The 25,616-nt window shown below is 42.5% G+C and overlaps 1 protein-coding gene and 1 long non-coding RNA gene across 14 annotated transcripts in view; one reads left to right on the top strand and one right to left on the bottom strand.

Moving 5' to 3' along the window:
* Nucleotides 1–435: 435 nt before the first annotated feature.
* On the bottom strand, nt 436–15,952 carry LOC102065341 (uncharacterized). 13 transcript variants are annotated; one of them, XR_012579734.1, is made up of 7 exons: nt 15,125–15,945; nt 11,555–11,668; nt 10,991–11,030; nt 8,690–8,854; nt 3,563–3,866; nt 1,886–1,999; nt 436–1,298 (listed from the first exon to the last, which is right to left on the bottom strand). It is a non-coding gene; the product is annotated as an uncharacterized LOC102065341 (long non-coding RNA). The 13 variants fall into 13 exon arrangements; XR_012579731.1 differs by having other exon boundaries at nt 8,690–11,030; nt 15,125–15,950; XR_012579732.1 differs by having other exon boundaries at nt 10,991–11,668; nt 15,125–15,949.
* An 18-nt stretch (nt 15,953–15,970) lies between these two features.
* The window catches only part of GCLC (glutamate-cysteine ligase catalytic subunit), a 36,708-nt gene continuing 27,062 nt past the window's right edge, over nt 15,971–25,616 (top strand). Inside the window, exon 1 of the mRNA XM_005486000.3 lies at nt 15,971–16,259. Within this exon, the coding sequence (XP_005486057.2) occupies nt 16,110–16,259 (150 nt within the window). The 5' untranslated portion in view covers nt 15,971–16,109. The remainder of the gene's footprint in view (nt 16,260–25,616) is intronic.

The raw sequence follows: 25,616 nt of genomic DNA, 5'->3' as shown, positions 1-25,616 counted from the left end.
AAATTACTAAATAAATATGCATTAACAAGTGATCCTAAGACAAGAATATGCTTGTGGGAGCAGCTGCATTTTCACTGAGGCGAGTCTTGAATAACACCCTGCCTTACAAAAGGCTGAGAGTCACTGTGACAAAGCACAAATTGCTACCAAGGTTATTAAGGTGACTCTTTTCATTCAGTGGTATCACAGGGATCAGCAAATGATGTGGCACATTCTTCCGTTTTGTTTCCTCTTTTGTTGTTGTCCATAGCTGCCCCTTCTGCCGGTATAGCTTGATCCTGCTTCTCAATCTCCTCCCGCAAACAACTGAGTGCCCAGCTTAACCAGGCAACTTTTCAGGTCTCACCGTGTTTTAGAGACATGGTCATAACAGCTTCCAGACCCTTCAGTTTAGAAGGGACACCACTAACATTCACACATTCAGGACAGAACTAGTACAGTAATGTATTCACATTTATTTACTTGCATTACCATAAATTTTATAGACACAGGGAGATGTATTGACTAAGACTTTCATTGTGCTCAACAAAGAAAAGGTCTGAACAGAAGCCTTGGACTGGGAGCCATGAGGTAGAAAGTAACAGCAAACAGAAACAATCATTCTGAGGCAGCAGTTTCAGGATAGCAACTACTCGACCATCAACAAGAGTTTAACGGGCCTGAGGACTTTCAGAGAAAATAATTAGGTGGCCATGAGGTGTTTACAATGACTTTTTCAGAGAAGAGAGAAATTTACAATGACTTTTTCAGAGAAGAGAGAGTGCTTCTTGGAAAAATCATCAAAAGCATGTGTTTGAAAAGTATCAGTTTGGAAATGGAAAATTACTAAATTGCATCATAAGCTGATCGGAGGTTGGGCTTGACCTCTAAATACTGAAAGGGTTATTTTAGAAGTTGTTTTATCTGAGCAGTCACAGCACACAGAGCTGTGGTGAGTTCCTGGGAATAATCATTTAATTCCACAAACAGTAAAAGTGGTGAAGCCTGGATTATTGCGAACTCATGTTTTATTTTCATACCTGCCCAACACAATAACCTCTCCTAAAGCTCTTTATGACTTTCTCCTCACCTCAGCTGTACTTCTTCAGCATGTTTCTTCTCATGACCTCTAAATACCATCTAGTTGAAGCCCTGACAAGGGACATGTTCTGTCTCGCAGCTTGACACCCACGGTGAGTGGCACAACCACTGCTGGTGAGCACACACTTCAGCTTTGCCTCATTAAATTTCCTTTCTTATATAGAGACAGTCTTCAGAAGTCGTGTAGAAAATCCCACTGTTCATCTCAGATGGTCATCCTAACGAAGCAGAAAAGAGAGAAAGGCACTCTTAGTCCATGATTCATCTTATCCCAAAATAGACATCTAAATCAGGCCATTTGAATCATGGTTAAACATGCCAGCTGGTCTCCACTAACTGTAAGGGCAACCAAAGGGATTATGTCAGATGAAGACATTGGTACTACAGAAGGCTAAACTTAGGTGAAATGAATCCTACTATAATTCTTTTGAGCTCTGTGTCACTTCATGATGTTAAAAACTGGTGGTTGTTTTCAAAGCTTTTAGAGTGGGATAGATGGATGGACACTGGGATTGCTGAGTCTTCCTTCATCTAGGCTGAAAAATCAAAAAATCTTCCCACTGGGAAGAGTGAGAAAACAAAAATATATTTATGTATATTTTCACAGAGGAAGATGCTACATTTTCTGCCACTTCTTTGAGCTCTCTCCATCTGTTCAACAGCCCCTGTACATGTGTGAGTTGTTAGAGCAAGGCACCTCAATGCTGGTGTCACCACCATCTTTCCACCAGATAAAATCAATGAACATTGACAGCAAGTACCAACAAGTTGCCCTCTTCCACAAAGGTGAAATTAGTTCACTTACCTTTTTGGTTTTTGTAAGCTTTTCCAGGAATTAATGTATATTTTTCTAGTCGGTGATAAAGAAAGTGATGAAAGAGATATATTGGTTTCAACAAGATCAGAATATTTAGTTGTCCTGTATTGCAAAACAGAAAAAACAACAATTTACTAGTAAAGGACCTTGAAACTTTTTCTTGCAATGCCCTATTTTTAGGACAGCCCAAGTTTCCACATGCCTCTTTCTCCAACCCTGGAGTTAGCGTGCAAAATCCCTACTATGGGCTCGTGTGTAGATGCAGAGGTGCTCCACAACTCTGACTTGGTTTCTCAACACACAAAGAAGTCAATTTAATGCAACTTCATTGTGAAAAGCCATCCTGAACACACAGTTGTACAATAAATGCTCATGACTTACTTTGTGGGTGAAATTCTAGGACAGCTGGGCTTGGGACACCTCCCAGCATGTCCTACACACCATTGTGCATAGTCCTCCCAGGTTGCCACATGTCCATCTCTGCAATTTTTGTGGCTGCCTGGGATACGCTGTCTGAGGGCTCCTGCTCATGCTGCTCCAGCACTTCCATCCTGCTTGTGGCATGCTGTGGCATGGGGCTTGGTGCTCATGTGTGCACCAGCCCAGCACAGGGCAGTAAGGATCAGAAAAATTTCACAAATGCTCACAGAGCTCTGCTGGAGGTCGGTGTCACTGTTGCCAGGTTAACAGGCACCCCCAGGCTCAGCCATCGCACATAACCTCACCCTGTGAGGAAGCACAGGCTCCCAGAGACCACCCTGCATCCTCCTCCCTGGTCTCCTGAGGGACAGTTCTCTCCCTTCCCTCGAGCTCTGCCTCCTGTGGGCACACAGGTCCATGTGGCTGGATGGAAAACCACATCAGAACCCCAAACCAGATTACAGCTGTGGTTTTGTTCCCATTGGCTGACGTCAACTGGATTAATTCCTTTGTTGTTCAGACCAAGCTTGTGCAAACTCAAGGGAGAGGGTAGGAATGAACAGGAGGGAGGCAACACTACATCTTTTAGTATCAATTCTGGCAAATGTTAGCTTGAAAATACAATTCCCATTCCTGAACCAACTTCTCAGCCCTAGCACAGGAATCCTTTTCAGCCTTCTCTCCAAGAATGTGCAGGGCATAGCTGCTTTCTGCAGCTGGGCCACCCAAGTCATACAGCCCTCAAAGAGCAGCTTTGTTAGAACTGCAATGCAAACTGGAAGTGCCAGGAGAGGAGGTTCTGAAAGGGTTCACTTCAGACAAGTCACCAGATTTGTGAAAAGCTAAACGAAGCAGTCAGCTGCCTGTATTGCACAGGAGCCTCATGGCAACCCTCATGAAACAGTATAGAGATTTTTGTGTTATTATTTTAATTATGTTTCAATTTAGTAGTGACCGAGCAACTTGAGAAACTCTTGTTCTTCTCTCTGCAAAAAGAATTAGTAGGTTTGAGCTGTATCAGACCATGACACATGTGATGCTGCTCAGTGACATAGGCAAGAGAAACCCAGACAAGGTGCTCTTGCTCCAAGAGGGCTCCTGATCAGCCTGGCCCTGGGCTGGTGAACTCGTGGAAAACATTGCTGCTGCACAGTGGCCTCCCCACAAATACTCTGAGGCTGCCTCCTATCTCTGTGCACCCCCCTTCTCCCCACAACTTTGAAGTGCAATTTTAAAAAAAATCACCTGAGTTCAATTCCTGAAACTACTTTTTCTCCTGAAACTGTGCAAGCTGTGCTCTATGGAGTCCCATAATTCTGTTTACATCTGCATTTTCCACTTGAGGGTTTTGGAAATAATTGATAGTGCAGAAGATTAAAATAAACCAAGTCGCCAGACAGAAGAGAAAATACTTCTTGCTGTAATTGTCCTTTTTTCTGTATCAGTATATTTCCTGCCAGTTTTGGTAGGGAAGTGGCAGAGTTGATGGTAAATTGGATCTGTCAATCCAAATGAGGAATTAAAGTCATTTAGGAATAACAGGTGCCACCTGGAAAACAAGCAGAGGACTTAAAAATAATTATGGCTAAATGTATTCATCTTTGCATTCCAGAAGGCTCCCCTTGGTCTCTCCTGAAGATAATACATTAACACTGGGATGAAATATTGGCATGCTGTTCAAACTTTTCACCTGAGATTGAAGTACAACTTACAGATGCTGAGTCATTGGTCTTTTTATTAGCTCAGAGAAATAACATAACATCACTCAAGGATAGAGACCAGCCAAATTTTTCCAAAGATAAGAAATGGATTCATTTTTTCTGAAAAAAAGAATTCCTTATCTTTCTGGCTTCATTTGGTGATACATCAACAGAAAACCAATATGAGCTGATAAAAAGGATTTGTTAATTTATTTTCTTACAGAATATTTGATCCTTTTAGATTATTTCAAATAGCATCCTATTGGGTCAGAAATTCCTGACTACCAAGGAATTGGAAACCTGATTTTCACAGCACTGCTGCCATGTATTGATGTAACTTACCATGGAAAGCACCCCATATTGATTATATATAACCATACCATATAACCCATGGCCAAACAACAATACAAAAACACATCCACAAATTTTAATTGTTTAAATTCCAAGCAGCCTAAGATTTAAGCAGACAGCAGAGAATTTAGGGGAGCATGACAACAGCTAAACAGTTTTTTAGTTCATATGGAATTGTTCAGGTTGACAGAGGCAGCAGGGAAAGTGGTATTTTCTAAAATGCAACATCTTATGGGTTTGTTATAAAAGTGGTGTCAAACTTTCAGAAGCAAAGACCCTAGTGATGGGTCACTAATTAACTTACAGCTTGATCCAGCGGAGCTCCTTTATTTGGTCAGTGCTTGCTGAAAAGCAACTAAATATTTCTGTTTATTTTTGGCAATTACAGTTACTTTTGGCGCCATCCCCACAAATAGCAATGCTCCATTTCAAGGTTGCAGTATCTACTTTTAGATCTCTTAGTATTTCAAAAGGATGAGAATATTTAAAATAAACTATGTCCTTAGTGCAGTCAATCAAATATTTCCCCATCAACTAGGACAGTTTCTACCTTCTGATTCCTCTCTCAGGTTTAATTCTGTTTTGGATTCTGCTACTGAGTGGCTCTGTAGGTCTTGAAGAAGTCGGTGTGCAAGTGGGTCAGCTTAACAAATGCAGAAATCTGAGAAGCAGGAACTTGCTTCCTTCACAAGTACAATATGCAACTGAATAGCAGCTATTGTCTTTATTTTACAGTGGGCAAAATCATGTTCTATTTCTTAAGGAATGGTGAAATCAGGACAGAAATTAATAATTATACAAATCTGGCATCAGTGTTTACAGGAAAAAGTGTCCAGTTGTTCTCCCCTTAAGTTCTTCTTTGACTTTGCAAGACTTCCATACAGCTGAAAATTTTCACTCTTGGCATCACTAAGAGTGTCTGTCATTAGAAAATGTTGACAAAAATAGTTGTCATTACTGAGTGTCGGAGGAAGGAGACCAGGACACCAGTTGGTTCATCATGGCCCTCAGGTCCGGTCCGGTCCCGGTCCCTCAGGTCCTTCAGGTCCAGTTTATTAAAGAAAGTATCAAACACTTATACAGCAAATAATAAGCTTATGAATATTCTGTAAGCCAAGCAATCTATTGGTTAAACTATACCATGAACTCTTCCTCATTCCTTAGGGGTTACATCTCTCTTTTCTCATGTCTCTTTCACTGTTTGTTATCACACTACAGCTAGGCCCAAGGACACGCTATCTTACAGGTGCAGGACTGGGAATTAGCCACGGTTTTGTACTTTTCCAGTCCTTAGCCAGCCAAACTTCCAACAACTGAGAACAAAAAAAGACATAAAATACATCTTCTTTATGGAGGAGTTTGATCACTGTTGAGAACATGACCAGGTGAGAAACATGCTGTTTCCTAGGCTGACAGGACTACAACTGGTCCCTTGGGAAGCTCTTTGGTAACTTTGAATTTGATGAAGAATTTCCCACTTGGAAAGGTGAGGGTTGCACGATATAAGAAAGTCCTCAAATTCCAAGGGCACAACAAATATGGGTTGGAAGTGCTGAGGGGGCCTTGCTCCTCCAGTCTGTGGAGGTTTGTGAACCAAGCAGGGACTGACAGATGTGCCATCCCCACACAGTAAGGCTGCAGCTGCTCAGCTGGGCCAGCCTTATGCTCTTGTGAAGGCTCCAAGGCAGGGATCAGCACATGGAGCCAATGGATCAGCACAAGACACACACTTATCACAAATTATGAAAAGCAAGTACAAGACAGTTCTGTGCCCAGTTCATTTTGGCTTCTTCTGGAGTTGGGAATAAGCAAGTTTCATTTAACAGCATATAATGTGTTGAAGGCAATGAGAACACAGATGTCTTAGCATCCTTTTGGCACAGACTCCCTGGGAGGGGCAGCCTGGCTGTGAGTGCAGTTCAAAGGACAGAGGACATGATATGAATCAAAAGCATCCTAACTTGCTGAGTTAAATGACATAAATCACAACATGAATAGTGTATTCAACCATGTATAGAACCATGGCCAGAGGCTCCCACATACCACAGCCAAGCCTTTCCTTTGAGACACCCCTCACAAATGCCTTTGCTGCTCAGAAAGCAAACTGGGCATGGGAGGGGTGGTATATTCATAGGAGGCCTGCATGTTCACCTTCCCAATTTTGTGAAACTATGAGGGTATTCACACACACCACCCAAGCAAAAATGTCCCTGCACTGAAAGAAAATTGTTATTGCAAAGTCAGTATCTTTAATATCATGGAATGCCAGAATTAAGCTTGCCTTTGATGTGGCATCCAATTGTGTACATGTGATGATAACACTTTTTAAATTAGACAACTGCATCGTACTTCTTTCAAGAGATCCCTACTTCATTCCATACACGGGAACAGATTAGATTTCTTAATGAGATTCTAGGCAGGATTTTTATTAGCACTGATCTTCTACACCCTCTTTTGTTAACTGAACTGATTCCCAGTACAGCTCTGAATAGGAAATTAAAAATGTAATATTTTTTGTAATTATTCTCAAAGTTCAAGTCAACTGCAGCTGAGTTCTATGACTCAGTAATCCAAGATGGTTAACTAAAAAATGCAGACTAAGCAAGCTGTGAAAACCTAGTTTTCATGTCTTGTGTTGTCAGGCTGTGTGAGATAGCAATGCCCAGCTGCATTTACTGTGGCAGTATTCTTACCTTCACTGAAAGTTCTCCACTCAACCCTAAAAGCTGACGTTTCAGAGAGCAGCATATTTCAGCTCAACCCCAGAAAATACACATTTTTTACTCTCACTGGGCACAGTTACACCAATGTCCTCAGGCTGACTGTAGAATGTGTTTGCACAGTACAGACTACAAAGAATACCTAAAGGTATCATAGGGAAATATGAAGTTGAAAGCTTGAAATTCCCTCTGATCTATGCCAGGACAGACCACTGTATCCAATACCTACATGCACAGACAAAGAAGACTTCCTTTCTTCAAAGTTAATCTGTCCTCCTGAAGGGCATAATTTTCCTTGAGTTCTGATTAATCTGTCCACTTGAAGGTGGACCATTCCTCCATTTTTCCAGGAGACAAAACATGAGGGATACATTTGTGCAACCAGAAGCCCTGGGCTGAGAGCTGCCTGTAAGGCAACTGCAACATGGGAACCTTGACCTTCAGGCTGCCAAAATGTCCAATATGCTATACAAAAGGGAAAAACCAGCTCAAATTGTCCATTTGTTTAAAAAGAAGTGGAAACCGTAATCCATTTAAAGGTTTCAGAGGAGAATACATTAAAGAAAACCAGCAAGTACCTTCTCTGTGTGGGTTAGCTCTTTCACCCATGACTTCTTAACATACCAGCTCTAGGGTGTGTTTCTTTCAAGAAAGATGCAGGTTTTTACATGTAGATGCCTCTTGAGTGCCTGGCATACTGCACCCAGCCTCCAGCCACATGGCAGAAGGCACAGAGGTCCACTAAGTCCTGTTTTGTGTCTTCAGCTCTGTGTGGATGTCCTGGCCACCCTCTGCAGTTTATGTCCAGGCAACTGCCTTGCTCCCCAGCACACATGGCTGCCTGTGTCATGGCATGAACTGCCCTTGTGCACGAATTGCCCACACCACTGATGCTCCCATGCTCCTGCCACTGCACCTGCCCAGCCAAAGCAGGGTGCCACAGGCAACAGTGACTCATTGCTACGCTCACCCCAAGACATGTTGCATGAGGAAGACAGGTTCTTGCTGTGTTTTGTTTATAATAGGGCTGAAGCTGTACTTCCCACAGAGCTTAAAAAGTGAACAAGAAAGCCTCAGGTGACATTTCAAGGGAGGACAGCTTGGGAGGTGCCTTTTCTTTTAAACTAACCTCAGTAGAAGAATGAGGATATAATCAGGTAAGTGTCAAAATGAATGATGAATCCACACATCAGATAACTGACCCAGTTTGAAAAGAATATTGTACTTTATTATTTTAGATTGAAAAACAGGATGGTTCAAAACTTAAAGGATTAAAACTGCCCCAACTGTTGCCAATGGAAATATTGTCTTTCACTTCAACAAAACCAGAAAATGTCTTCAGTTAATCTGGAAAAAAGTTTGAAATGCTGGAGAGATTACTAGTTGCTGCCAACCATTAACTTTCCTCCTTTTCCTCCAACTGAATTATGCCAAATCTTTCATGGCCAGTATGTTTCATTGCCATTTACTTATTTACTGTCTTGCTTTTCTACAGATTTTTGAGAGGAAGATGGAAAGCTGATCTGTTTCTAGAATTTATGATAGGGGAGAAAAACAGCTAAAAAATGAGGGGGAAAAAAAAAAGGAGAAAGAAAGCCTACCTTCAGCCCATGGAGCTGGCAAGACATTATCACCTGGAGAGAGCTGAGGGGCAAGCTTAAAATGTGCCACTACTATTGACCACCCTCTCTCAGAGGAAAACCTTGTTGCTGGTGTTTCATTGATCGGCCACACTGCAGTCCCAGCTTTATCCACTGAGATTCACGCTGTGAAAGGCAAAACCATAAGGACAAGGATAACATATATATGCAGGATGATGCTGGACTGTGCATTAACAGAATTTGGCCATCTGTTATTCAGGAGTAATGGCACTTCACCACAAAGAACATTAACCACATTTCCATTGCTGTAAAGCTCTTGCTTCATTTTTCTCCACTTCCCTTCCCTAGACCCAGATCCAGTCACATCCTTTGCATTATCTCTGTGCTCATCAGTACATTCATGCTTTGAGTCAACTCCATATGCTATCACAAATGATTCACCTTTTTTCCAGTTTAATATTCTTCCTAATTCCAGTAATTAGAATTGGCTTGGTGCAGGGTCAGAAAACACAAGCCAGTGCATGTAAGGGGACGTAGGCCAAGGCAAAAAAGGAGGACAGGGAGAAGGGCACAGAACCTCTTTAAGTGGAAATGAGCTGTCAGAAAAGCTCAAGCCCAAACGTGTAACTTTACCTGTGGAGCTTTGCTGCAGACACTTTAATTCTTTGTTATGTGTCCTGCAGGCTTCTCCTAATAGCCATCTGCAGCCTGACAGTAATTACATAGCCTGGCTCAAAGGATTGAGCAATAATGTGATAAGGTGAACAAAAAGCACTCCAAGAGAAAGCTACCTTTTAAGTATGTTTAGAGGCCTAAAATGTCCAGTAGTATCTACTGAGGTGTTTCCAAAGCACTTAGCCATCCCTTGAGAGCTGCACATGCCTGTTTAGTTGTAGCATCTTTGTCTCTGAGAATCTATCCTTTATGTCTCAACAACCTCCTGGGTCATTTAGGACTGAATCCTTCAGCAACAAAGGCTGAGAAACAAGTGTGGTGAGACCACCAAAGACCCTGCAGCCCATGATCTATAGCTACTTCCAACAGTGCTGTTTATGCACCATGTGGAAGCAGCAGGGAGACAGCAGCCAGGAGCTGTTCCCTCACATAACTCAGTTTCTCACTGGGAAAATGCAGACCTATTCAGCTTATATTCCACCCATTTCTCAGTACCTGAAGCTCTCTCCAGAAATACAAGCTGCCAAAGAAAGATAAAAATGGAATGTAAAATTATTCAAATACCTGAACTATTAAATGGAAGGCCAATGTTATCTTTCTTGATATAGCCAGTCTATTTGCAAATTGGCAGTTCAGTCCCACTAATATTTGCTGAGCTAGCTAACAGCATTTTTCACTCAAGATGCCTGGAACATGTTTAGGCTTATTAATAAATTCAATCTTCTGTTACATGTAGTAATACACAGGTTTCTACTTGGGATTTTGAACAACTCTTTCATGACATAGTTAAAGCCTTTTCCTTGGTGGAGTGCCACAGAATTACACAGCTCTGATGAAAAAGAAGATTAAAGCACACTGGAGTCATGAGAAATTTGAGAAGAACAAAGGTTTCTCAGGGGGTAATCCACATGACTAAAACCTGCACATGTGCATACACTAAAAGGGAGGTTATAACCAGCATTAGACTGAATTATTTTAAGCATGGAATTTTTTGGCTGTATCTGCTGTTCTTCCTTCTTGCTCTGCTGCTGTATGCCCCCACAGCCTGCACTTGAGGGAACCTTGCAGCCTCCTCTGCCTCGCTGTCCCAAGCATGGATCTGTGCAGGGCACAAACCCAACAATGCTGCCTTGGTGCTGCTACCCAAGAGCCATGGCTTTGGAAAGAATCAGCAGGCAGCAGGAATCCCACAGGCAAAACCTGGGAATCCTGCTGTCAGCACCACAGAGCGTGGGAGAGCTGCAGGTTTGGCAAGCAGATGATTGCTCTTTTACACAACTGTGCAAAGTACAGTTCTTGTGATAAAACATTACAGTTCATGACAGGTTATTTGGGGCAAGGGTTACATTTCCCTGAGTCTTATCTTGCTGCCTGATGCATTCTGTGGCAGGAACTGGAATTTGGACAAAGATTAAAGAAGTTACAGATGTGAACAACTGGGTAACTACATGGAGGCTGTACTGCTGTTACTGGCAGAATTAGGAGAGGTTAGAAATGTGAGGCCTATAATCATTTACAGGCATGGAGAGAAACCAGGCAGTTATTTTCTATAACCCTCAAATACTAGAACAATGGAACCTTGGGGAATTTGGTAATGGGAAGCATGGTTTGGGTTCCAACTCTTACCTGGCAGTGCAGCTCACTGGCTCTGCTTTTATTTCCCAGCCTGTAAAAAAACTGGAGACTGAAAACTGATATTTAAAAAGATATAAAAACTAGTACTAACGCATCTTACTTAGGAATTCTACTATTTTTTCCACTAAGGATCAGGACTTTATTCTTAGCTGCTAAACTTTACATAAAAAATATGCTACAGCTTGAGTGTGGCAGGAAAGATGACACAGTTGCTAAAGAGAAAAATATTATTTATTTATTCTGCTTTTCAACTAACTTACTAACTTTTGAATGCTCCAATCCACATTTAACTAATATTTGTGGGTTTGTGCATTCTTTTCAGGAGATGTTGATGATGGAATTAGGACTTTTAGGCGTGTTGTCCTTCAAGAGGATACATGTGTGCAAAAAAAGTGCAGACACCTACACTCCTGCCTGTGGTGGGAATTCAAGTAACCAAGGAGCTCAGTTGCTTTGTTAAGATGCACACTCACAATTCAGGCTTTTGTAAAGCTTAATTATCAACAGAGTCTTTGGAAGGACTTTGCACTCAGCCACTGTTTTTCTGATACTCACAGTGAATGAAGTGATGCATTAAAGACAACAACTCAACATGCAGAGAGGATGAGGAGGAAGTCATCAGCGCTGCCATCGAGCACCTGGGCTTCTTTTATTTTACACAGGTATCTACTAAGAAAAAAAAAAACCAAAGGTGAGCTATGAAAAAGAATATAAAGATAATCCTATAATAAAGGATCTTCATCTTAAAAGATGCTGGAAAGAAAATAAACTGGAAAGTAATTTGGAAGTTCTTGCTTTCTTTGAAATTCTTTCTATGTTGTGCAGTCATCAAAGAGCCTCTTTAGGACAGGTTTGGACACAGTGACAGCTGAATTGGTAGGAGAGTGCACTTCCAAGGGAACTGGTGGTGGTAGGACAAAAAGGTGAACAGGATGCAATGGGCATCAGTCACCACGCCAGAGCACCCTGAGAGGGAGCAGCTCAGCAATGTGCAGGGTAATTCACAAACTACAACTGCTATTACTGCCAGCAGCATTCATGGCACGATTAGGTATGCCCAAGTCAGACAAGGCACCATAATTGTGTCCTGTCCACAGACACAGAAAAAGAGTATGTGGGCTACTCAGAAATGAGAAGTTCAAGTCCCTTGCAAAAGGAACATGCTAATAAAGACCAAAGTGGTGAAACAACGTGATTATATTCACTTTTTACATAAATGCATGAAACTTTATAGAATGAAATGCAAAATTCATCCTTACTGAAGAAAAAAACTCCAACCCTCAAAACCAATGGTTATAAATAAAAATTCACAAAAGAATTCCTAGAAATACGCCACTTAGACTCATGCTACTACAGTCATTTCTACATCAGGCAACAGCAAGAAGAAGAAATTTTAAAGCAATACTGACAAACCACACCCATGTCTCTCATACACTACTTGAGAAGTTGGCTTGGAGAGGAATAAGTATTATTAGTTAGACCAGAATAAGTCCCCATTAGTCATATTCCTCAATGCATAGCAGCAAGACTTTAACTGGAAGACACATCAGATCCTTCACTTGAATATTTTCAGTGTCCTGACTTCCTTCACTCCCCAGAGAGGTCATTTAATCCAAGTTGCTAGTCAGCAAGACTTTCTGCATCAAGAAATAATTGACTGAGCACAGGTCTCTCCAGTGCCTCAGGAAATGTCTGGAGGCCTCCTCACTCAAAAGGAAGCAGATACTGCATCTCCTGCTCACCTGAATCAATTATACTGGACACAAGTGCCTATCATAAATTATAGACCTGGAAGCATTAAAATATTTGGTAAAAAAAAAAATACAATTTCTACCAAACATACCATTTAAAAACTTTGGAAGATGACTGTTTCATTTGAAGTCTTTTCATTTTACTCAGAGAATAACCCAAATACAGCAATGCCAGCTCAAAAGTTACCTTGAACAAAGTTGCTTTAAAATTTTTTTGCAGATGATTCATGAAGTAAAACAAATCTTTCTTTCTTCCTTCTAATAACAGCCTCATCACAAGACGTCTCCTCTTTACTTATTACTTTTAATGACAGCCAGCAAAAGAAAGGATTCTGTAGGAGTGGCCTCACCTATAAGTCTACATATCTTTCATCTCTCCCAGTGGGTATATTCTCAAAGAGCCAAGCTGCTCTATTTAGATTTAGTGGCAGCTGATTTGAATAGCTTTGCAGCTATACAAAACAAAAAGTGACTTATCCTCTGTGGAGAATGACAGGAACATGTCAAACAGCTTCTTGCTGTGCAAGTTGCAAGTCAATCTCCTCCAATCAACCTACTAAATTACAGGTACACCAGCCTTTCCCCTCAACTATTTCCTCTGAACCATTCAGAAAAGGTAGTTAGCCTTGGGGCTGGGGATATGGGTACAGAGTAAAGCAGTAACATCATCCAAAATACTGCCTGTATGTTCAGAGAAGCTTTTTTTCCTCTTAAGTATATTTGAAGTAATTATACATGATACTCAGTGTACTGGAAATAATTATACAACATTAAGCATGTGGGCAGATATTATACAATGGTGGTTTGTCTTGAAGTCATATTTTAGGTGATGTGCAAATGAACATTTCTGCATGTGATGCTGTCAACTTTAGAATAGCTTAGTCCTCCACTATGGATCACCCCACACTGTCAGAACACATACACCAGAACTGGAGGGAAAAGGTTTCAGCTGAAGGTAGTGAACATTCATAAACAGAGCTGACTTTGTCACGCTGTTATGCTAGAGATTGCAGTGTGAGAAAAGAGTTTACATCTTTATCAGTTTTACTGGTGCAAAAGGAAAATACCTTGATTTCTGTTCCAAACAATTTATTAGCTCAATAGTTGATGAGACTAAGCACACAGGACTGGAAATAGAGCAGATATTGACACTAAAGGAACACAAAAATGAGCTGGGTTTAAATACCGAGAAAGACAGGACATTGAAAATGTGCTCTTGAATTGCAGGTCAAAGAGCAGCATTAGTGATCAGCTGAAGAGAACAGACTGTGCAACAGCAGCCTGCAATATAATAAAATTGATCTTATTTTCAAAATTTTTTGTATGTTGCTGGAAACATTTACAGTGCATTATACACCAGCACACTCAAAGCAGCTGGGATTATACCAAATACCCAATTCTTCCAGAGAAGTTTCTCAGTAACACAGGGCTCTTGCTGCCAGCCAAGTGAACTGAGAGCATGGACCCTAAACAATATGGACACCTTGGCTCAGATTTGTAAGGTGACAACATTAACTTTGATTTGATACAACAAGGTTTGCTCCAGACCCAGGCTCACTGCCCCAAGAGCTAGAGGGGGCTGACATAGCTGTTGGCTATCAGGTGCTCCTTGTCACTAGCAGGACTCCTGAGGTGCTTCAGCTCTACCTCAAAGCTGTGGAAAAGCTGAGGCTGGATGGCAGCATGATGGCACAAATATGGAATCTTGATATTTTGGTGCAATTGCCCTCAAACATGCAAGGCTCTGTCCTCTTAGTTCTGAAATAAAGTGCAATTTGGCTTTCACATGAGGGATATGCCTCATCAGACTCTACCACTGACAAGTGTGAGACTTTTGGCCTCTTGATGTTTCAAAAACAAAAAAGGTTATGGGATTTTTTAGCTAGAAGAAAAGACTGTTTTCTTGTCCACCAAACTAAGTCAAACAGCCATCTCCAAATCTACTATAGTACCAACAACAGCACTGCTTTCAATCAGGCCAGCCTGTACAATTTCTGTCAAAACCATGAGGTTTTTTTTAAAAAAATCATGAGCTCCTAAAAAAAGGTCATTATAAATTGTTTGTTATTTTAACTATCACTGCTTGTTCTGTCAATGCTGCCTTTTGTGTAGAAACGTATGCCATTAAAACACTTTTGAGTCATTTTACTTTAGTAGTTGGTATCTTCCACTAATGTGTTTCAGTTTTGTTATTCTATTATCTTGGGAGCTTATTCTATCCTTTAGGCACCTCATATCCTGGAATAAGACAAACAGTTCTTGTAAGTATAGTCATTCAGTCAATGAAATATCTAATAATACAGTTCATCCATTAGCGGGCTATATCACAATTCAAATACCTTACTAATTCTCAAAGCATTGGATTATCACGTACCAGCCCTGCGGCCGATGATGAGCTTTGTGAATGTAACAATGAGGGTCCAGGAGTAATGAATTTCTGCTTCTCAGCAGTGAGAAACTTTCCCTTCATGTTAACGTTCAGCCTTTGGTCTGTTCATTTAGTAACAATTTAACACTAATAAGCCTTCCTTCTACTTTTTATGGACTGTAAAATACACGCTTTGACACGCCCCCGCATCCTCTTTCCTGACACAATGCTGTTGCAATTCCCTCCAGAACAACCCCCGGGTTACAAACTCATTTTCAGCATCTTTACGGCATCAGCATCTTTACTGCTCGGCACTACAGCACGAAGGTTCCGCAGCCGGAGAGAGGCAGAGCAGAATCCACGGGGGATGGGGGACGACCTCTGTGGACTGCACTCCACCCACTCCGAGCATCACTCCGAGTTTTCCCCGTGCTCTGATCTGTAAAATACACAGAAACGTTCGCACACTGTCCGCGCTTTGGGGCCTTTCAGTCAGAACCATTATTTTGGCACTCTCAGGCCCACAAGGGTCCCTTTGCCCCCGGAACACCAGCCCGGCCAGACGTGCTCCGTCCTGCCGGGGGACACCCTCCCGCCGCCATGTCGCCTGGTGCGGACAAGCGGCGCCTCCGCCCCTGTGTCCGGGGCGAGGGCCGGGCGTTCGGAGCAGCGGCGCTCAGGGTCGCTGCCGGTGACCGGGCCTGCCTCCCCGGAATCGCTCCCGCTGGTTGCCCGGCGGCTCCGCGCCGATAGCGCCCGGGGCCGCCAGGCCGCGCTCAGCCCCGCGCCTGGCACGGCGGGGGCGGCGCCTGCCGGCGGAAAGTGCTGAGTCACGGCCCTGACGCGCGGCCGCCGTCACGTGCGGCGCCGGGCTCGGTCCCGCCGCCGCGGCGCCTAGCGCACCCGCGGCACCGAGCGCACCGCGCACGGGCGCACCCGCTCCGCTCCGCTCGCGTCCTCGGCCTCTCTCCTTCCCTCCCTGCTAGCCGGCATGGGGCTGCTGTCGCAGGGCTCGCCGCTGAGCTGGGAGGAGACGCGGCGGTACGCGGAGCACGTGCGGCGGCACGGCATCCTCCAGTTCCTCCACATCTACCGCGCCCTGCGCGACCGCCACAAGGACGTGCTCAAGTGGGGCGACGAGGTGGGTGAGAGCCCTGCGAGCGCGGCCTCCGCCGCGGCCTCCGCCTCCCCCTGTGGCGGGCGCAGGTGCCGTTCCGGTGCGGCGTGGGTCGGGCCGTGCTGCCCGGAGCGGGCCCGGCCGCGGTGGCCCGGCGGGAGGGGACGTTGCGGCTGCCCGGTGGGGCTTTGTTTACCTCGCGCACACGCACCGCCCGCCGCAGTTCGTTGCGCAGCACGGCTGCCCCGCTGGTACCGCGGGTCTGAAACGCCAGAACAACTTTGAGCGTTTCCGCCTGGCACCGCTCGGTTGCCCGGGCAGCCCCTCGGGAGGCGTACTCCCGGGACGGCGATGCTCGGCAGCGCTCGCTCCTCCTCCGGAGTTTGTTTATGCTTTCTCGATGAGTCTGAGTAAAGCATGTCTGTGCTTCCAGTCCAAGGCACTGCCTGCTCGGACTCAGACTCAGTTTTTGGGAGGAAAGTGAGGGAAGCAGGAGCGGGGGTGGGCGGGCGGCTCTGCAGTGGCAGCACTGTCACCGCGTTCCTCCTGTATCCCTGCGAGAAAGGGACCTGCCAAGCCCTGCTTTATCCGAAGTTTTCTGGGCGTTTAGTACGAGTCCGCCTGCCTTCTGAACAAGGTTTAGGATGATCGCTCGGGTCATGACTTGAGCTTTGTTACAGGTGCTTTGTGCTCGAGGACCGTAACTTTAGTCACAGGTCTTGGGTGTGCTGCCTTGTAAACTTTCGCTCATCTGTAACACGGCCTGACAGCACTCTGCAAGGGGCAAAGGCTGCCTCCTCTGTTCATCAGTTCCCCAGGAGACAGAGAGCAGCTTCCCATGTGCTGTACTAGAAGCTGTCCTTGTCCGTGGTGTTGGTGAAGTCCAGCATTGGTCACTTGAAAGTGTTCTAGATGCATCTGTAGGGAAGTTGGAAGAGCAGAGTAGGATTCAAGCAATGTGGGGACTTGGCCATTGACCTCTGTCTCATGTTTGCTTTTTGAACAGCAAAGGCATTTGTGAGAAAACTTCCTTCAGATAATAGCAGCTGTTCGTAGATGCTCTTTGCCAGAGGAGAATGCTGTTCACTCTTCTCAATGTGTGGGCTCTGAGAGAACTTCTGTCTTAAAGTCAGTTCTTCTTTAAGTGAACCCCTTTTATACTTCAGATAACAACAGGGCAAGCATCAGCGCCCAGAAGGTGCTTCCATGAGTGAGCAGGGGCTTGGCTTCTAAAATCTGTTTAATGAAAGTATGTGTAGTCTGAACCACAGAGTTCTGCACCTAGAGTGGTGTGGACTCAGAAAGTTTAAATATACTTTTATCTGTCCTTGTCTGACGTTTGTGTTCCCGCATGTCTTGTATGGCTAAAGTTATGCTGACAAAAGAGCCTCACAATCTTGAGTCCAGGAATATCGACAGTCTTCCTGTTGCTCTGAGACTTAGCTCAAGGGTTTTCTCATTAATCTTTAAGAGATGGTGCTCATTTTTCAATGGGTGTTAGATTTTAGTTGTCCTTGCTTTCTCAGGGTGAGATTTCACAAGATAGTTAAGGCTGATCTACTAGCAAGCTGGTTCAGCTTCCTTCCCTGTATTCCAGGCTCCTATTTCTGCTGCCTGCCTTGTGTTGTTACTGGCCAGCTGAGTTCAAAACGTTTACCCCGGGGAAAACTCTTCTTCCATTCAGTTTTTGAGGGTGGTTGGTTTTCTCAGCAGAGCTTCAGCTCTTTCACAGTTTGGCCCAACAAGCTCTGCTTAATGTGAGGAAAGTACCAGGAGTGTGTGGAGGAAATGATCGAGTACAACCAGCCCCTTCAGCACCCACAGCTGGTCACTTGGTAGTCTCAGATATGTGGTGAGGCTGGACTGTGGGAGCCTCGTTCTTCCTTTGGCCTGGGGACCCTACTGAACAAAGTGTTTATGGTCAATAAATAGTGGAGCATAATGTCAAAGGAGATTCACAGTTCTCTTCTGCCATGCCCCAGTGTGGCAAGAGGCAGCATTTTAAGAGCAGTATCATTGCAGACATTATTTTGGTAAGGAGCTGAGAGCTGTATTAGAAATGTCTGTGGACATTCTGAGAAGGTCAGGTAACCTGGTTCACTGTCTACCTCTTCATTTTAGCAAATGCTAATAAACTCAGGTGTGGCAACTTTGTTCTGCTGTGTTATGTGGTTATATATTTTTATGTAACATAGCATTTAGGAGTGAATGGACCAGGTACTTGCAGCTAGTCTGCTCTTGTGCAAACACAAAACTGTACCTCAGTGTGTAGTTTCTTGAGCTGTGCTGTAGATAGGCTAGTGCAGAGGGCAGTGCAATTGTTTTCCATTTTTTCCCCTCAGGTACCTAGTTGTTAGAAAGTGGCGCCACATTTATATGCAGCTTAGATGAATCAACTGACTAATTGGGCTGTTTTAATAAAAAGTCTTGTTTGCACTTTGACCTTCATGTATAAAGTTGTAGCCTAAGGGTGTTTAATTGTTTTAAAAACTTCTTGAAGATAGAAATCAAGAGTAAAGATGACAGCCCTCATGTAGTGGTAGAGATAAAATCAGAATAAACCAAATTACTTTTGTGTTTCTGTGACCGTGTTTAGTGAAAACTGTATCTTGTAAATTTTTTTAAGGAATGTTTATGAGAAAAGATTCAACTGCTGTATCACATACTGAGTGCTTTCAGGGTGTATGTGTGAATACCTGAAAGGTTTTTCTCCATCTAGTGTGGAATGATGCCATTGTGAAAAGGACATACTGTGTTCGGTCACGAGTGTAGATACCAGCCTTTGCTTGGGTTTTGCTCTCATTAGGGCTCCCACTTCTCGGTGTGTGTTGTAAGACTCATTACAGAGCTGTGGGAGTTCCTTGGCATGCTTGTAACCTCCTAAGGACGCCATTTACTGGGGTGCCGAGGGAATTATCATGTACTGTTTCTTGGGTGTAAGACAGGAGTGTTAAGGCTAAGTGCTAGCAGAGCATGATGGTGGCATCTGTTTTGAAGGGAGCGAGACAGCATCAGGGCTTACACTGCAGGGTAGCATTCCCTGGCGCTCCCATCCTCACCTGAATAAAGAGCTGTAAAGGTCAAAACACTGGTTCTGCTACCTTTGGAAAAGTCAGCTCTTTTATTGCTTGTTGTGTTAGTAGAACTAAGAGCTGTTGTCTGTTTTGGGGTAAGTTCTTTTTTACTCCATTTTCCACAACCATGAAGCCTTTGCAATGGTAAAAAACAAAAGCCTACCAAATATGTAACGGAGTAAGACTTGCTCTAAAAAAGCTTTCTAAAGGTCTGCTTAAATTTGCATTTGCAGGTAAAGGTCTTCTGCCTCTTAATCATTCTTCTACCTCATTTAAAACTGACAGTTGACCTCCCTGTTTATGCTTGACTTATCCTGATTGTGAAAATACAAAACAGTGAACTGTCTCATTATCCCTCATCAAACTCTGCCTTACTATCATTGCCTTAATGCTCACAAAGTCTGGGCAACAATTACATTTGCTGGTGAGACCCTGTCATGCTAACTACAATTTCCATGTGTTCTCATCTTCCTCTTCCATCCAATAAGGTGTGCTTGACCTCCAGGTTGCAGAGTTGTGATCATTGTTTATTTTTTTTTATTTTTGTGCAGCAGAATCAAAAACCTTTTCAGTACTGTTTCAGAGCTCCAGTACAGTTAGCAGATACTATCTGAAACAATGAGTTTGTGCAGCTTGGCAGATGCTAGCCTATTCTGCTGCTTCCCAGCTTTTATCCCAAAAAGCTCCCTTCTGTGCCAGTGTATTATTAGTCTCTTGTGCTGTTCAGCACCTCTTGTCTGCTGGTTGCATTCCTCTAACTGACAGATGTTGCTTAAATTTCCCTTTGGAGCTTAATGCGGACACTCGGATCAGGCGAGTGGAATGGCTGGCCCTTGGCAGGGCTCTCTGCTGCTGCTGCTGCTTTGTGCTGAGTGTGCACACAAGTGTAGAGTCACAGCATTGCACACCAACTACATATCCATGTGTACTCACATGTGCATGTGGTACTTGGCTGCCACAGTCTGTAAAGACTGACAAGGAGTTGTTGAGCATAAGAAAATTCTGAGAAAGGTGTGCCAGAAGGAGATCTCAGAAGGAAGAGATTTAGAAAGCAAGCATGGGCAAAACGCGACAGTTTTATTTTAAAGCGCATGTGAATGAAGTAGGAATCTGACTTGCTCAGCCTTGTTTAGTGAAATTGGACATAATGACACTTTGTTCCCATCAGTGTAGGGACCTAGCACACAGTAAGCATCTTCAGCTTTTTAAAAGTTGTTTTCTTAACAGCAACTTGAAGTGAAAATTTGAGGCCTTTAAATAAAGATTTGATAATGCTGTGTATGAGGCAGCATGACAAATGTACCACTCCACTGCTTGCAAGTTGAAGTATTTCTGAATTAATTCTACTTTGGTTTTGGTTCTTTGTTTTCTTTCCTTCCTTTTACCTCTTTCTCAGTCCTCTTTAAGCTTCTTTTGATCTTTCTTCTGTACACTCAATTAATTCCTCTCCTTATCTTTTAGTTTTTGAATTATACCTTGTAAATATGTTAAATGAGAACTAAAATGAGCATGTGCTAATCAGCACTTCCTCATGCAAGAAGCAAAGCAGCCCTTCTCAGGAGCTAGGAGAGGCCAGAGGTTTCTTACCAGAATGCCCCAAAGGTGTTGCTTCTGATTAGAAGATGCATGACTCTCTTGAAAGCTTTCTCCTTTTTGTTAATGAAAGGCTAGGCTGTGAAAAGAGCTGTATTTCCTCTTGAGTGATTCTTTCCAGGGAACTAGCTATGGCGTTAGTGTCTTGTTACAGTTTCTAGCCTGTTATGGTTTTGGGTGTTTCCAGGGCAGTAGCAGCCTGTAAATGGTATGATTTGAGATGTTATGTTACAGTCTGCAGAACTTCAGACTGGTAAAATTATTGCTGCATATTAAGGAAATGAATTTGGGTTCAGATGCACGTGGTTTGAGGCTCCAGTTTGTCTGTCAGTCTTTTAAAACCAGGAACAAAATCTAGGGCATTTTTTAGCAATGGTGAATCTAGCTCACCAGCTGCATAAAATAAGTACAGGTACTATCCCTAATGTACACAGAGGAAGTTTTCATCATCTCTTTGCTAAAAAGACAACTAGTGAGGCTTGATGAGAGACAGATATACATGCCTAAAAATGTTCAAAAAGAGATAAGAAAGAACCAGAACTGGTGAATATGATGAGAAAGTGTCATGGTGTACAGAAAGGTAGTGTTCTCATTTTACAAGAAACTTGGCTAACCTAATGGGCCAGAAGAGCAGATGGACTTTTAAGATAATAACTTATTTTACAAAGACTAGATGCCTTGTGGAACAAGGTGCCACATGATAGCTTTGAAGCTGAGATAGACTTTGACTTACATGAACAACAAGAATAGACAGTTCACTACGCTTTCTTTAAACTTTACATGATGCAAGATGTTTGTCCATCTATCCAAACCACTTAGATGATTGTGTAGTCAGTTGCCAGGTTTCTTTAATGTTTATCTGAAACTTTCTAACTAACTTTTTGTTTTATATATTACAAATAAAACGGAATCACAAAAAATAACTGTTTTATTTTCCAGTATGTCAGTAATATATGGTCTTTTAAAAATATTCATCCAAGTCATTATACAGCTTCATCATCAGTACTATGATGATCTCACATTCTCACTTTGTACAAACTGCTGCAGTATACCAGTGTGCAGAAATTGCATTTTTAAAAGCTTTTCTTGGTAATCTTGTGCCTATATTAAAGCTAATGACAGCCTGAAGTCTTTTTTTGCATTCTTGTCATTTTAAGACAAATGCTTGTAGTCTCCCCATGCCCCATGAAATTCCCCAAACAGAATACATTTTTGATTTTTAATGCAGAATTTCCTCGTGATGGCCTCTGCCAAATGTGACATGTGCAGATGCATCTCAGTGGAGCTGTCTTAATCAATGTGCTCACCCACTGGCAGCTTGGGGGAAGCAGCACTCATGAGTGTTTTCGTTATTTGTCACGTCTGCTTATTTACCCTTTCTCTCAGAGCTTTATTTGGCTAAATAAAGGGACACTGGAATTATTTATTTACAGATAAACTTAGTGCTTCCTTCATACATCTCTTGTATGGATACCTGCTGTTTCAAATAGTGGTGTTTTTTGGGGCTGGGTCTGAAGGTATGATGTTAGTGCATCAGCTTGTGCTGCCTGACAGCTGTGAGTTTGTGTGCATGCAACCTCTAAAAGGAGTTTACACCAATGCACAGAAATGTAACTCTTTAAATTTTGACTTGAGCAAGATAGGTGCCCTTGAAGAGTTTTCATGTTTATTCCTTCCCTGGATACTTCACCTGACTGCCATGAAAATACTTTTTCTGCTTGGTTTTAATCCTGGCATCAGGGAAAACCTAAACTAAACCCTCTAGCTCTCAAAACATGCACAGTGTGCTAACCCCATGATGGCTGATAATTTTGCTTCATCTCCTTCTGCTTAGCTTTTCCAGTGGCTGGGTGATGTGTGTGTATGATGTAAGGTTGTAGTACAGCACCCGTGAGCTGCCTGAGAGCTGTACTCCCAGATGCACTGTGTATGTGACAGAGCAAGACTCATTGCAGTTTATACTGACATGCTCTTTGAAAATTTAAATTTAAATTTACCCATTTTTAATCAATGGAAACCAGTTTGGAAGTTTTGGGGTCTTGGTTGGTTGGTTGGGAATTTTTAGGGCTTTTTTTAGGAGTTTTTTTTTGGTAGTGCTTTTCCCAAAGCAATCTGCAGTTGGTCATAAATTTTGACCTGCCCCCATAGTAAACATTGATTTCCTCCTTCCCAATCTCAGATTTTAATAAGAGAAGTTTAAATTACCTACTGTTTGTATATTTCTGATAAAAAATATTTTGTTCACAGTGTGTTTCCTGCTGTGGATATCAAGTGGATTGCTGTGGTTTTATCATGGGACCTTTTTTATTTTAATTCCTATTTTCCCTCAGGACCTCTTCTTGCTGTGCAGATGCCTTATTTTAGTTAACAGTATGAGAAAGGGTGAGTCAGAAGGATTAGTACAAGAAAGATTTTATTGTTGATGTTGCGTGTTCAGTTGTTCAGGTTTTTTATTTTTCTTTTGTATGCCAAAGGTGGATTATAAACTTGCAGCATTTTGTTTCACTGGTGAATAAATAATGTTGTCTTTGCTGCAGAAATCTAAAGTTAACATGATCCTAGTCTTTTTAATAATATTAGCCTGAGGTGTTACATAGTACAGAAGTCAAAGATGACACTTCTTTCTGAAATGCACATCTTATTTCTTTAAAATCATGCAAAAGGTTATAACTTCTCAGTTTTAATTTTCAATAACCCAGCTTCCGGGTTTGTGGTGTGTGCAGAAGGTCCTCTAGTCACGTTGTGTCATGCACAAAACAATCTGCAGCCCTGATGTTGTCACATGGAGGGGAAGAGGCAAGAGTGCTTAACTGTGGCTGGGCGTGTTGACTGAGATTGAGAGCTTCTGCATCCTCTTTGTTTTGTCTATGACAATGCATAATGTGGGATAGCAGTTCTTAACTTTTTCATTATTGTCAATGTAATGTAAAACATGAGTTGTGTTTTGTTTCTGGGACGTGCTTTCTGTGAATTGGTTTTGTTTAGAGCTGGCCAAAAAAAAAAAAGTTGGTGCTTTTTAAATTGGATTGCCACTACCAATCTGCTTGATCAAAATTAAGCATTTTGGGAATTACATTTTAATCTTGGTTCTCCTGTTGCAGATTTTTGAAATTATTTCTGTGGCAGAGAACATCCATGGTAATCTCATGAGTGTGGAAATGCTTGCCTCATGCCACTGTGCAGTGTGGGGGCTTGATGGCTAGGAACAGGGTAACGAGCCTCTGTGGCACTTCCAAACTTGTTTTCCTCTGAAATTTGCTCCTGAGGGCATTAGATTTATTGTAACATAGAAAAGCTTTCATTAAGGGTACATTACCAGCTGTTTGTTTCTGTGGCTCCATGCTTTATCACATCAGTGATGAGAAGATGAGTGCATCAAAAAAAGCCCACCTTGGGTATTATGTTCTACATCCATCAGAAGTATTTGTACCTACGAAAAATAATCTGCTTTTTGCATCTAACACTGAAAACTTGTGCCAGAGGTTCTTTAATGAACAGTCAGATCATTAAAACTTTGTTCTTCTTTAGACTGTCATTTCATGATAATGGTATTTTAATGATGCATTAACTGATGAATAAAGATATGGAAGAACTACTTTTTTTTTTTTCCATAAGTGAGCTTAAAAACTAGTGAAAAGGGCATTTTCTACTGCATCTATAAGGAAATAGGCATAGGCATATATGAGGCAAACTGCACAAAAATACTTAAATGTTGGTAGTGGCTTTTGTTAACAGTAAACAATACCCGTGAGACCTCATTGGATGTTCAGGAAAAATTTTCAATTTCCCTTAAAGCTCCAGGCCTGAAAGAAAGTTCATATGAGAGGACTGCTAACAATTGTTCCAGTTATGTGTGGCGGTAGCTGCCCAGTGGAGGGAGAAAGAAGCTGTCACTTAGATTGTCCTTGAGAAACAGAGTGGTCCGTGAGTCACCTATGATCAGGTTTATGTAGAATCACAGAGTGGTTTGCCTTGTAAGGGACCTTACAACGGTGATCATTGGTTGGAGATAATTTTATCAGACTCTATGCCCTGGGCAAGGACATCTTCCATTACACCAGGTTGCTCACATCTCCACCCAAACTGGCCTTGGTCACTTCCGGGATGGGAAATCCACATCTGAGATGGATGGTCAGGAATGTGGCACAAGGCTAATGCATGTAGTTTTTTACACACAGAAAGCATGAAGCAATGCTTTTTTCATTGCTTTTCTTTTTTAAAAAAAGCTTCTCTTCAAATCATTCTTCTAGACTATTTTCTTCTATTATATAATCTTGGCACCTTGCTTCTGAGCTTACTAAGATCCAGACTCCGTGCTTACCAGTGTTTTCATAGGCAGAAGTTCCTCATGGCACATAGTTTGAAAGTTAAAAACTTTTGATTTTAACATTTAACACTACAGCAGAGACTTTGCTCCCATCTATTAGACAGGTTTTGTTCCCTGTGTAGTAAGCATGATGGTGTTAAATTGAGTGTGCAGGGGTGGGTTTTTATATTGGGAAGCAGACCACTGCCAAGGCAAGTGTTTGGACAATGATATGTTGCTGTCCCTGCCTTACAAAGATAGATTACTTGTCGGTAGAATTGCTGTGTTGAAATTTAGGGCTTGACGCGCTTCAGTGGTCTTAGGTCTAGGGAGAGAGGTTAGCAAAGCTTGGGGAGAAGGTTGTGCTAGTGGGCACAAAGGACATAGAATTTACAGACCATAAGGACA

The sequence above is a fragment of the Zonotrichia albicollis genome, chromosome 3 (genome assembly GCF_047830755.1).
Source record: "Zonotrichia albicollis isolate bZonAlb1 chromosome 3, bZonAlb1.hap1, whole genome shotgun sequence".
In the NCBI taxonomy this organism is placed as follows: domain Eukaryota; kingdom Metazoa; phylum Chordata; class Aves; order Passeriformes; family Passerellidae; genus Zonotrichia; species Zonotrichia albicollis.
This window is presented reverse-complemented; position numbering and strand designations above follow the sequence as displayed.